At 35.2% G+C, this 12,493-nt stretch overlaps 1 protein-coding gene across 17 annotated transcripts in view; it reads left to right on the forward strand.

Moving 5' to 3' along the window:
• The window catches only part of LOC139135649 (dynein axonemal heavy chain 3-like), a 121,375-nt gene that overhangs the window by 56,323 nt on the left and 52,559 nt on the right, over positions 1-12,493 (forward strand). For 11 of the 17 annotated variants that reach the window (XM_070703154.1, XM_070703155.1, XM_070703164.1 and 8 more), the window contains exons 31-41: positions 116-280; positions 745-879; positions 1,249-1,467; positions 1,804-1,904; positions 2,515-2,629; positions 4,252-4,385; positions 6,149-6,163; positions 7,459-7,623; positions 8,339-8,546; positions 9,823-9,888; positions 10,602-10,625. In XM_070703154.1, coding sequence (XP_070559255.1) covers positions 116-280; positions 745-879; positions 1,249-1,467; positions 1,804-1,904; positions 2,515-2,629; positions 4,252-4,385; positions 6,149-6,163; positions 7,459-7,623; positions 8,339-8,546; positions 9,823-9,888; positions 10,602-10,625 — 1,347 coding nt within the window. The remainder of the gene's footprint in view (positions 1-115; positions 281-744; positions 880-1,248; positions 1,468-1,803; positions 1,905-2,514; positions 2,630-4,251; positions 4,386-6,148; positions 6,164-7,458; positions 7,624-8,338; positions 8,547-9,822; positions 9,889-10,601; positions 10,626-12,493) is intronic. The other 6 variants (XM_070703161.1, XM_070703163.1, XM_070703170.1 and 3 more) reach the window with 4 other exon arrangements.

A 12,493-nucleotide genomic window follows, 5' to 3' on the forward strand; every position in this document is an offset into this window, starting at 1 on the left:
TGTGTCATTGTGAATCACCATCAAGTTCTGTATTTGACGATTCAGAAGTATTGACTGATATAAACTTTTGTAAATTGTGACATTCCTTTTTCCTATCCCTAATTCTTTTCAACAGTTCTTGTCACAAGACATCCCGCTGTTTGAAGGTATCATATCAGACCTGTTCCCTGGTGTTGAATTACCCAAGCCTGACAGAGCCGTCTTGGAAGAAGCCCTAGTGGACAATATCACCAAAATGAAATTACAAGCTGTACCGTGGTTTATTGAGAAAATCATACAGGTCAGTTTGAGTCAAAGTTGTCATGAATGAACGTCTCTGACTCTGTGTTGGTCATGAAGCATCTTCTCACAATTAAATGTCGAATGCTTGAATAATCTGTGTATTTTTCATGCTTATGGGAATTTCCTGTAGAAACTGTTGTACATTGTTACAGGTTTGCCTCACGTTATGATTTCAATTTATAGATATACCGGTAGTATGTCAAGTGAAATTCAGACTTGTTTGATTCTACGTTTCGTTTTCCAACTTTGTACTCCTTCATGATGTAAAATGTGAATTCTACCAGCTCTTGTGGTTGATGTTGTGATCAGTACTGAATGTTTTAATCCAAAAATGAATAGCAAAAATAGAAGAAATAAAAATTACGATAAGTAAATACACTTTTTGATCACTTCACAATGGATCTTACAGCTCCATTCCAAACTGAAATCGCTTGTGTATTAATTTGATATTTTTTGCCACAGATCTATGAAATGATATTGGTTCGTCATGGTCTGATGATTGTTGGTGATACACTTGGAGGGAAGACCTCAGCCTTCAAAGCACTGGCTGCCTCCCTTGGAGACCTGGACAAAAACAACCTTATGGAGGAAAATGCTGTAAGTCATAGTTGCACCATGGAAATAAGATGGAAAAGACAAACATGAAAAAATGGAAAACTGAATTTGCTTGATAATGTCTATCCTGTCTGCTTTTGCGCTCATTTATATAATGTACTGTGTTATGTCCCTGGTGCAAAATCAAAGGGAACAATTATCCAAGCTAGGAATCAAAGTAACACGTGATATAGTTACTTTGAAACAGTACTTTATTTGTTCAGGAATATTCAGAGAAATATCTCTAATTTGATTGGACAACATCAAACACCTCAAATTTTTTTGTCATTCTGGGTGATTACTGCCCTCTAGTGGCCACTTCTAAATATTCTCCTTTACACCTGATTGATTACCTGCATGGTTTAATTGAAGGTGGAGTATCGCATCATCAACCCAAAAGCTGTGACAATGGGTCAGCTGTATGGTAGATTTGATCCTGTATCCCATGAATGGTCTGACGGAGTACTTGCCAACACTTTCCGTGAACACGCATCAAGTGTAACCAAGGATAGAAAATGGATCATCTTTGATGGTCCTGTAGATGCAGTCTGGATTGAGAACATGAACACTGTCCTTGATGATAATAAAAAGGTACTGAAACTAAGATAATCTGATCTGCACTTTAATATCATTTAATTGTCAAACATGTCTTCAAGGCAAAAGTGCCAATGATATATATACACAGGCGACTGCAACTTTTATAATCAACAAAGTTATTGGATTGGAAATGTACAATCCTTGATTTCCAAAGATTCTTATTTGGATGTAAAAGGACACTTGTTAAACATGTGCCAAGTGTTGCATGTAGCTTCACTACTAGCTATTCAATACTATTTCAAATGATATTTTACTGCTGAAATAATAGAAAAAAGAGTAAATATTTTGCTGGCAAAACTCTGTATAAATTATATTTTGTTATGTTGACAGCTTTGCTTGATGAGTGGTGAAATCATCCAGATGAATTCCAAACAAAACATGATATTTGAACCTGCAGACTTGGAACAAGCTTCTCCTGCGACAGTCAGCAGGTTGGTTTACCAATAATATGCAAATCACTCTGATTTTGTAAACACTGCTAACATGTGTAATGTGCTTGCTGATTTTGCTGATCAATAATGTGTCTTTCTTTCAAAATCTTTACATTTTTCAACAGATTTGTCAGGTAATTGACTATAACTAATTTCTAATATTTCATTGAAAGTAAATTCTGATGTGGCTAGGTGGCATTCTTTTTTGTCTTGGTTTTCCTATACGCAGTAGTAGTTGTCGACCTTGTAAAAGATCAGCCTTATTAGCTGAACAAGTTATCAACAGTAAATAAAGTTTGATAATAATAAGTGGTGCCTCTCTACTGTGTAACGTTTTTCATATTCATAAACCATCCCTATCATTCAGTGGAATCTGAAAGATACAGGTATGTTAAATCATTAAGAGCATCGTGAATTCAGTCAAATAAACGCCATTTTGAACCCAGGACTTGCTATTTTAAGAAAATGCTACCGGTCATGATAACAAAAACTGACTCGGCCAGTGTTTTGATATTTTCTGTTTTATCTACTCATAAATTCTATTATCACCTCATGCATTTTTTATTGCAACCACTTTTTGTGCTTTCCTTCAATATGTGCATAACAATAGATGCGGAATGATTTATATGGAACCAATTCAGCTAGGAACAAAACCTTTGGTGACATCCTGGATACAGCATGAACTGCCAGATTTCATCACTCCAACTCAGAAACAAATGATTGAAGTAAGTCATTGTCCATTCAACAGCTCACCACAACTCTAATTTGGTTGTGTTATTCCTAAATGGAGGCCATTGTGTGTCTTCCGGTTGATTGATCAGAAAAAATTTGTGCATTTTCAAGTTTTAAGGTTTGGTGCGCCCTTTATAGTGCGCAACGTATTCTGCGCACTATAGAGGCCAGTCAAGATGGCAGCATATGCAACAGTCTGCGTCTGCGACGGCAGGGAAAATTTGTTTCCAGAAAATCAATTATATAATAAGGCGAAATCAAGCTCAAAAAAAAATTGGAAGAATTGAACAAGGTACATAATGAACTTTATCCCGTTCATGTTTCTTTTTTGTTACGAATTCAATGGCGTACAGGCATGCTTCTTGTAAGTAGCGTAGCAGCACATCTGTATATTACAGTTTGAGATTTACGTAGGGTACGTATGTTATGTATAAACATGAACAAATTTGATGCCAAATCTAAAATCCACGAATAATATTGATTCCCAAATAACGTAAGTGAATTTAAGTTCTATATGCCTCGTAGCTGACCTATTTCATGTATTCAAGAAACATTATCCAATTCTAATCCATTTGAAAAAATGTAAACATGTACCCCGAATACAACTGCGACGTCGCGTGCTCGCCACAGTCAGTAGCCATGACCCAGCCCAAAACAAAAAAAATTATTGATTCATTGTTTGATCACTTCAGTGGTACCTAATATGATAACAATGTATTTTGAATAAAGAGAGCTTTTTCTTATACGTTACAGACTTGTCTAGTAGTTTAGTTTTCGAGATGAATAAAATTTTATTCATTCACCAATACACTGATGGTAATTCAGTCTAACAATGTTGTCTAGGAGTTTTTGAGTTCAAGATAGGAAAACACCTCACTATTACTAATGTTCCCTTGTTTTCAATCATGTTTCCATTCAACATATTCAAGCAAAGTGATACCTACATGCATGATTGTCACGGTAGAGTAACATTCAAAAGCTGAAGTAAACATGATTTAAAGGCTTTATTGATGCAATTACTTGTTATGTCACATATTTTATCGTTGTAAGTTGTCAAAAATTTCACAATTTAAGAGTATATCATGTAAATATTGCCATAAATTATGAAACATAATCTCTCATCTTTGCCTCCAGAGGGCGCACTTCAACAACAAAGTCTCCGGGTTTTAGAACTTTTGGCTATATCTAAAGAACTAAGGTGGTGACCCCCATTTTTTTTTTTTTGATATACTTTTTGGTCACTTATCCCTCGATAATCTATTGGCGGGAAATACTAAATTCTGCCCTGTTATTTCTTAATTATTCAGTCGATTGTTTTCCTATGCCTAAATATGAAAAATCATAAATTTTAATGATTGGATATCTCAAAAATTTTCATGATGACACCCTAATTTTTGTTGACAATATTAACCTATATGGGGTTTCCTGGTACTTCCAGAATTTAATTGAAATCTATTAGTGAGAAATAAAAGGCGCACCAAGTTTTAATTAATGTTCATGGAGAAGATACGTATAATATCACATGGAATTCACTCATGTTCCATGAATTTGTCAACAGTTTCAGTGTTCTAATTTGATTTTGACAATTTTTTTCAACTTTTTTGTTGTTCTGCAGTTACTGTTTGACTGGTTACTCGAGCCTTGCCTTGAGTTTGTGACTCGACATTGTAAACAATATGTAAAGATATCCAAGATGCACATGACAAAGAACATGCTGTCTTTGTACAGTACAATGATGGACGAGATACGGTAAGATCTCAGCTCTGATTTTCACATCGTAATTGTAAATAAATTAATCATGCTGCTAGAGTAATAATTAAACCTTGCAGGGAAGGATATGGTCAAAATGAAAGCAATTTATTCCAAAGTGGAAAAAGTAAAATATGTTAAGATACGAGGTAAATATCTTCAGGCTGTTGCCCATAAAAGCCTCTGCAGCCTAAAGGACTGAAAAACCTGTCCTGAAACAATTCTTTATCCAGACTCTCATGAAATGTTTTGCTATCAGTGACTTGAATAAAAATTATGATGAGCAACTGATTGTGTAATATATTTGTTTTCCTCCAAATTCATTATGGAAAAATTATAGTGGAACACTATTTATCACAAAAATCATGTATTCCATTGCCATCCTCTATTACGTATCAATTGTTTCTACAATATACCTTTGATAGACAAATTGATAAACAGACACGTCTTAATTTGATGATTGCTATGGTTTATTACTATCCCATGACTTCTGAATCATAACAGAAAGTGGGAGTCTATGTTATTCGGTGTGGTGGACATCATGATAATGTAGACTTCCTGCTGTTTTGTCAGTTTGACCAGTTCCTTCGTAATAATACTATGCAGCTAAATGCTATGTACGCTTCATACTGGCTTAATTTTTATTCAGTAATATAAATTTTTCCAGTTTTCTCATGTACGAACAGTAATTCTAAGGCTTTCTCATAAGCTTATGACAATTGAACAATTGCATCATATTTGCTCATTCTTTTCCCATATTGACACAATGTCAGATGCTGACGGTAGAATATGAACCACCAGAATAAAGTGAATAGAAAGTAGCTTGCATGAACTCACAGCACATCATCAGTCTTGTTCTGTTTTATGAAAGTTCCAAATCATCAAATTATTAATTGCCAATAGATAGTGGTGGTTTTGACTTTAGAATATCTAGCTGTCCTCAAAGAGAGCAAAGTAATGTATAACATTTTTGCGTATGGACTAGATAAATGTATATCTGAAAGATATTGATAGTTTTTACTTATATCTTTCGTTTTGAATCAGAATTCTGAATTAAACATGCATCAGACTACAGGATTACTGTTTACAGTCGTGGAAATAACTGTACATCACCAATCTTTGAAATTTGACGTCTGCTTACGAGTTTTCAAAGATACTGCAATTCTAACGTGCAACGTTCATTTCCAAATTTCTTTGAATATTACTTTGTGTCTCCTGAGAGCATGTCATAGCAATTGGATACTTTATGCATCAGGCTTTCCAAAAGATAGATCCAAGCACTCTCAAATCAAAATTTCACATAATGATAAATAATATGGCAATTGCAGTATTTTAGTGCATTGATCACGAACACAGTCATATACTTCATGCAGATTATCACACCAGCACATTTTGCACAACTAAAGACATTTGATTATACCGTAACCTTGTTTGTGCTGACATGCTGTTTGCTTTGCTTCAATGTTCTTTCCAACACGACGGCAACCTGCTCTCTATGTTACACTGCGTGTCTTCCTGCTGCACTCTACTCTTGGCTTGGACACAAAAATCCACACCTGCACTGTTGTTGTGTTTTGTGACTTGTTTGACCTCTTCCTGACCTTTGACCCTCAATGGTGAATGACCTTCCCGGCTGGATGGTGTGGCATACAACTACTATCTGTATACATATGCTGTGTGTCTCCTACTACATGTACTACAATGCATGTGAAATCATTCTCACTGTGTGTCCTTATGGCGTGTGTATCTCACTAAATAAACAGCGATATCAAGTTCCGGTAGGTGCAAGCAATACACAAGTCATCAAATTTTTATAACCATAAAATATATCCATTCATTACCTTTTTAATATTATTCATATTTTCTATGCAGATTTTATCATCTCATATGGAAACTTAGTACTTTTTCTAGCTATAACATAATTTTTTGTCTATTCATGTACTTTTTGAATTTTTTACCTATCAATATTTTTGGTAAGTTCATCCGAGAGAAGAAATATCACTGATTACCTTTTTCCATTCTTCATGATTGAATTTTTCATTCATAAATTTTGAAATATGATTCTTTCTCAGTTAATCTTTTGAAAGCTTTTTTTTTTCTTTCCAAATACTTTTTGAAAATCTTGCTTTAAAGTTTTTGACTTTTTCATGACTTTTTAGCATGTTCATCCACACACGCACAAAGATCTTGCACAAACCTCACCTAGTTATACTACAGAGTATTGTTTGTGCTTTTTATGAAACCTTGGCAGAATTCCTCTTGTGAACAACTAATGATGACTATACATGTACCTCTTGAATTTGCTGTGCATTTAAATTACAGTCTGTAAATGTTGGACAAGATGTCACAAAGATGTTTTCTTCTGTTGATCCTTCCATACATATTCTTTACATCTCAGTGAGTCAATATCGATATTGTCCTTTTTGTATCATCTTTTTCAACGTGTTAGTTTGAATCAATACTTGACCATGCCATTACGCACAAATCTTACAAAATCAATAAAAAAGTGGTGGCCGTCTTGGAGAAGTTTGCAAATCAATGGCCCGCCGATTTTTTACAATTTGAAGATTGCATATTCCTTACTTGCACTCTTGTAATCTGATCTGGGGAGTACAGAGATGTTCTCTAATGACCAAGTTGGTGTGTCACAATGTAGAGTCTTGTGCCTTGCTTCTTGTGGACTCCCTAACATAGTGTAAATCAGAACAAAAACCTTTAGTGTGCTTCCACTAAAAATCATAAACGGTCATGAAATGTCAAAACTGAGGGTAGCACTAAACCACTTTTTTTCCTCAATTTTAGCTAGGTGAGCTACTCGTTATGTCAGGGTCAAATCAGACTGAGGGCATCAAAATGAAAAGTACAAAAAATGTTACAGAAAGACAATGCCACCTTGAACTAGCAGAGAGGATTTTCTTCAAAAATGCCACTCACAGGTCAAGACATATTTCATCGGAGCAAACAGAGTTGCATTATCAGCAATAAAAAACCTAAACCTTTCCTTGTCTTTGCAAACTGTACTCTCCTTGACACCATGAAACTGACAGTAATGCTTGTTGGTTGCCTTTATTAGGTCTGCTGGTGATGACTCCGACAGCGAACTGGAGGAAGAAGCAACGTCAACATCTGTGTCCGATCAGAAATTGGAAGAGGAAAGGACCGCCATGCTAGTGTGTCAATTCCTGTTTTCACTAGTCTGGTCAGCAGGTGGCAATATTGATGCCTCATCCAAGGAAAAGTGAGTAACTAGTACTGATTTATTGTTCAGTTCAATTGTCTTGTTTAAAGCTTTCTGTCTACTAGGGATCTCCTCAAAATGAGTTTAAGCAGCCCCTCATATGTTGTTATGCATGATTTCTAGATTAACGCGGAGTCTGCTTTTGATATTGGTAATCACTATGGTAGGAAACATTTTCTGCACAGTGTCAATTAAGATTAAAGGCGACGGTTGTCATGTCAGTGGCTGCTCATTTGGAATCCATACAACAGGTCTGTTGTTTATGCTAGATTCGTTTATGCATTTCAAGGCCTCCGGCCCATATGCAAGGGGGGGGTTTATGCACAACATATCCCTACATCCATTATGCATATCCAACATTTTGAAATGGCAGTTGTAGTGAAACTTGCGACTGTGGACAAAGCAGCCTTATATCAACAAAGAGATGCTACCAAAATTTATTTGGTAAAGTCTTGCAGTGAGTGGAAATAAGCTACAAAACTATGAACACACAGCAAATTTGCTTCACATTTGCTTGACATTCATCATCAAAGTCTGGGAAGAGGCAATGTTTGTCAACAACAAAGTTGCACAGCTGCAGACGGCACGACGACTCCTCTTAACCAAGATTCCCAAATCAGTGAAAACAAAATTTGCAATATTTTCTCAAGGTTGTAATTTAACATTATAAAATTCTGCATTGTTCATCAGATATTTCATCCTCTTTGTTTTCCAGATTCAATGACTTCTTTCGACACCTGTGTGACTCGGAGACTGGACCTACAGCCAAGCATCCAAGACCCAAGGAACTGAAGTTCCCTCGGAATCTTCTGATACCCAAGAAAGGAAGCATCTTTGAGTATGTGTACATCCGCAAGATGTATGGATCATGGCATCGATGGGAAGGACTCATTGAACCAGTCAGCATTGGAGAGAAAGCCAAGGTTTGTCTTTCTTGAATAATTTCCAACATCTATTTTAAATATTCCACTACGTGTATAAAAAGCTATTGGCATGTTCAAACTTTTAGTGATATCACTGAAGCTGGTTCTAAGATGCATGGACCTCCTTGAACCTTGTGTGACCCGTTTCTTACTGTAGTGACTTCTCTGATTGTTTGATTGACTCATTTGAACCAATGATGAATGCAGCAAAATGTTTTGATCACTCAGGAAGAAATCCCCATTGTCTCCTTACATAGATCCAGCAATCTTTCTCCCTCTTAGATTTGCCTGTATACGTCACCTGCATTACCATATTGGACAATCTTATGCTTGATCTATCCACAACACTAATATCTAATTTGTCTATGACTTTATACTGTCCTTTGTCAACACTTACCTTCCCTGCTTACCGACTTTACCCTATGTTCTCTGCTGATACTTACCTGTGGTTGTCTGAAACCTTTGATATGATGACATATTGGTTTTCTAACCTAACAGAAATGCAAGGTATTGCACGATTTCTTGTTACCTTTTTTTATCCCATTGCTATATTACACTCATCCGCTTATTACAGAATACACAGGTATGCCTTCATGCTGGTGGATGGATTTCACATGACCACAATACCGCCATTCCCTGGTCTGGATATGTGACTGTTTTCTTTGTGAATGTACAGATTGAAATTCACAAAGTGCATACATACTTACATCTCATTTAGGAAACTATTTAACTATTCTATTCATCTATCATATAACGCCAAATTTGTATTTGGAAAAAATCAAGGTGGTAACATATGTATTTGTCTCAGTGACTTTTCTCCTGTAATTGACTGAATATTATATCTTGGCAAACGGAAAATGGAAAGGTTTAGATTTAATCCTCAAAAATTGCACCACAACTGTACTCTCAAAACAACACCGTTGCACTGGTGTGGGTAACTCCACTAAAATCATTATGTTTGAAAGTTGAAGAATTTCTATTGAACAAACTTTTACATTTCCAGACCAGAAAATGGAGGACATGTGCCGTAACAAACACATGGCTCAGTGAATATGCGTAAAGCCGTACCAACTTTTAAAAGAGCCTTGGTGGTGTTCACTGAGCAGCAGTGTATAATATTGGCAGTAAGTCCATCAGAAAACAAGACAACAACAAGCTTGATACACAAGGCAATACAAGTAACACTAACATAATGAATAATGTTATTAATAATTTCATAACAATGATATGCTCTGCCTTTGATGTCTTTTATTGCTGCTGTCATTGCTATACTCAGCTTATAGCACAAATGTTAAAAGAACGCTCCTCAAGGCCTCAGGATCATTATGATGACGACACCAAGGTGAAGCTTCATTTTCATACTCCTAAATCTGCTCTCTTTCTTAAAATTCTCTCTCTGGTGTTTTTCCAGATATTTCTTACTTTCTCATGAAACTTTATTTTGCTTTTATTGTAAGATAGTAAGCGTAATATTCATTTGAATTATTTAATTATAAAATTTTATTACACTTTGAAGTAATGTGTTATAATTTTTGATCGTTACAACAGTTAATTTTGTTTCTCGTCTACAAGTGTTCAGACTAGACTAGGTAGATGTTGAATTGATTTGACTTGACTGTGAAAGTTATGTGGGTTGAAAATTGAAATTACACTATTAAAACTGATGAAAACTTACAATACTTATTGCTGTAGGAGGGATCAGAGATCGAAGATCAGCCGATGGTAATAATTATATTACAGTGTGAAAGAATGTGTTGTACCCACGTTTCAGATTTTTATCGTATGGTTAAATATTATTTGACAGTTATTATGGTTACGTACATTTTTGCATTAGACATAAAGTTGATTGAAATTTTGTATGACCATGAGGTCACTGCATCTTGTGGTTTGCACTTTGCTTCTGATACCCTTTTTCTTTTCACTGATTTTGCATTTCTTTCTACTCCCCCTGCTTGTCTAACTTTGCCACCTGTACTTGAACTGACAATGCACAAATACCCAATGATTGCATGATGGTGCATGCTTTGACTCTCTTTGCCTAATTGCATTGAATAGAAACACTGGGACTTCCAGATTATGGTAAGACACATTCACACATCTGTGCACCTATCTGACATCTGGAGTGTGAGTGAGTGGGTCTAACTCAATGAGTGCTTTTTAATAACACTTACAGATAATTAGTTATGTACAGTAATACTTGTAATACTGGTAACCATAACGGGATTGCAACTCACTTTTAATCACTGGTTTTGTGGTGACTGGTTGCTTGATATACCGCATGCCTTGATACACAACTCCCATCTCTGCATTCTCAAGAAACACTAACACACATTTATCTCTAAAACTCACCCTCTCAAAAGAAATACTCTAGACATCACCAGACATCAACAAGAAAAATAACCTCTGCACTCATGCATTTCTTTGGAAACTTTCAAGAAATTGCGTGGAATCTTTAGTGTACACTGTATGTTGAAATCCCAATATCGACAAATAAAAATTCAAAAGGGATCCATCATAAATGTATGTGTTTGGATTTGATAATTTTGTACACAGGCCATTGCCTAGAGTTGGATAAATCAAACTTCTTAAAGAATGAAAAGAAAGTTCAGTCTTCATTATTTACTTGATTTACATATTTATTAGCTGTGCATGAACTGCAATGGTCATGATACAGTCAAGCAGTATTACTGCGAACTTGTTGGAAATACTGGCATTTTTTTATGACCATCAGTTTCTGTCGATCATCATTCACCACATATGGTAGCTGAATTCAGAAAGATAGCATTGATCATGAGAAAGCTTGCAACGAATGAAGTGGTCACTATTTAAATATTACACAATATTAAAGATAAGGTTAATTTGCTGGTTGAAAGAAGATCATTAGATGTAACATTTTGAAGTAAGGTACTTGTGGTGCTGTAAATTGGATTTTGCAATCTCATTGGCTTATAAGTCAGCATTGTGTAAGCAATTGTAATGTACAATACATTAATGTGATTTTTATGATTTTGAAACATTTTCAGCATCATTTATTTAAAATATGCTATAGTTTTAATACGTTTCGTACGTGTATGAAATTCAGTAATTATAATGGTCATACATGCAGTATCGGCATAAAAATCATAGATCATGCGTTGTAAACAATTCACATTTCAAAGTTGTTGTCAAACAGTAAGATAGTTACTGTATTTTATAGAAAGATCATTTTCAATTTTTCATGAGTGTACTTCAAAATCACAGTTGCCAAGTTTTCAAAAATAGAAGAATATTGACCTATGGTTTGTGTCCATCCTTTGCCCATTTAACTGTATATCTCTGACTGTAATGATTGTTAAGATCACAGTGGGAGAATTGCAGTTATTTTAAAGCCAGATGAAACAACACACCTTTGTGACGCATGAGGACGCATTTCGTAGTAAAATGAAGATAAAGTGACAATAATGATTTGATTGACCATGAGTGAATCATTCAATGATGATTGATATACTTAAGTATATATGCCAATAGCAGCAATGATTTCTTTGATCATCAAAGTTCAGTTAAACTTCCAACCACAATTTGGAGTATTTTTCATGTGTTTTTCATACTTTTTAGCACTAGTTTTTGAACTTTACCTCATTTTATTAACACTCACAACCAGAAATCAAAGACTTCCGGTTATACAATATCTACCATTCTGTTTTTCAGTTATTTTGAGTGTTTGGTTATCAGTATATTTCTCCATCCTTTATTTCAGTCATGTTTCTTATCTTTTGTTTTAATCTAAGGAACTCTGGTTACCAGAGCTCAAATGATATACCGGTATACATTTTCAACATATGCTCCTGTCCAACTGCCAACCTCACAAAGGACAACCACCCATTCATGTAATTTCTAACCACCACAAAAATATGAGACATGATTTTCAGTTACTTGTAACTGTAGATAATTATGACTGACACTTGTCA

Source organism: Ptychodera flava, chromosome 6 (genome assembly GCF_041260155.1).
Source record: "Ptychodera flava strain L36383 chromosome 6, AS_Pfla_20210202, whole genome shotgun sequence".
In the NCBI taxonomy this organism is placed as follows: Eukaryota; Metazoa; Hemichordata; class Enteropneusta; family Ptychoderidae; genus Ptychodera; species Ptychodera flava.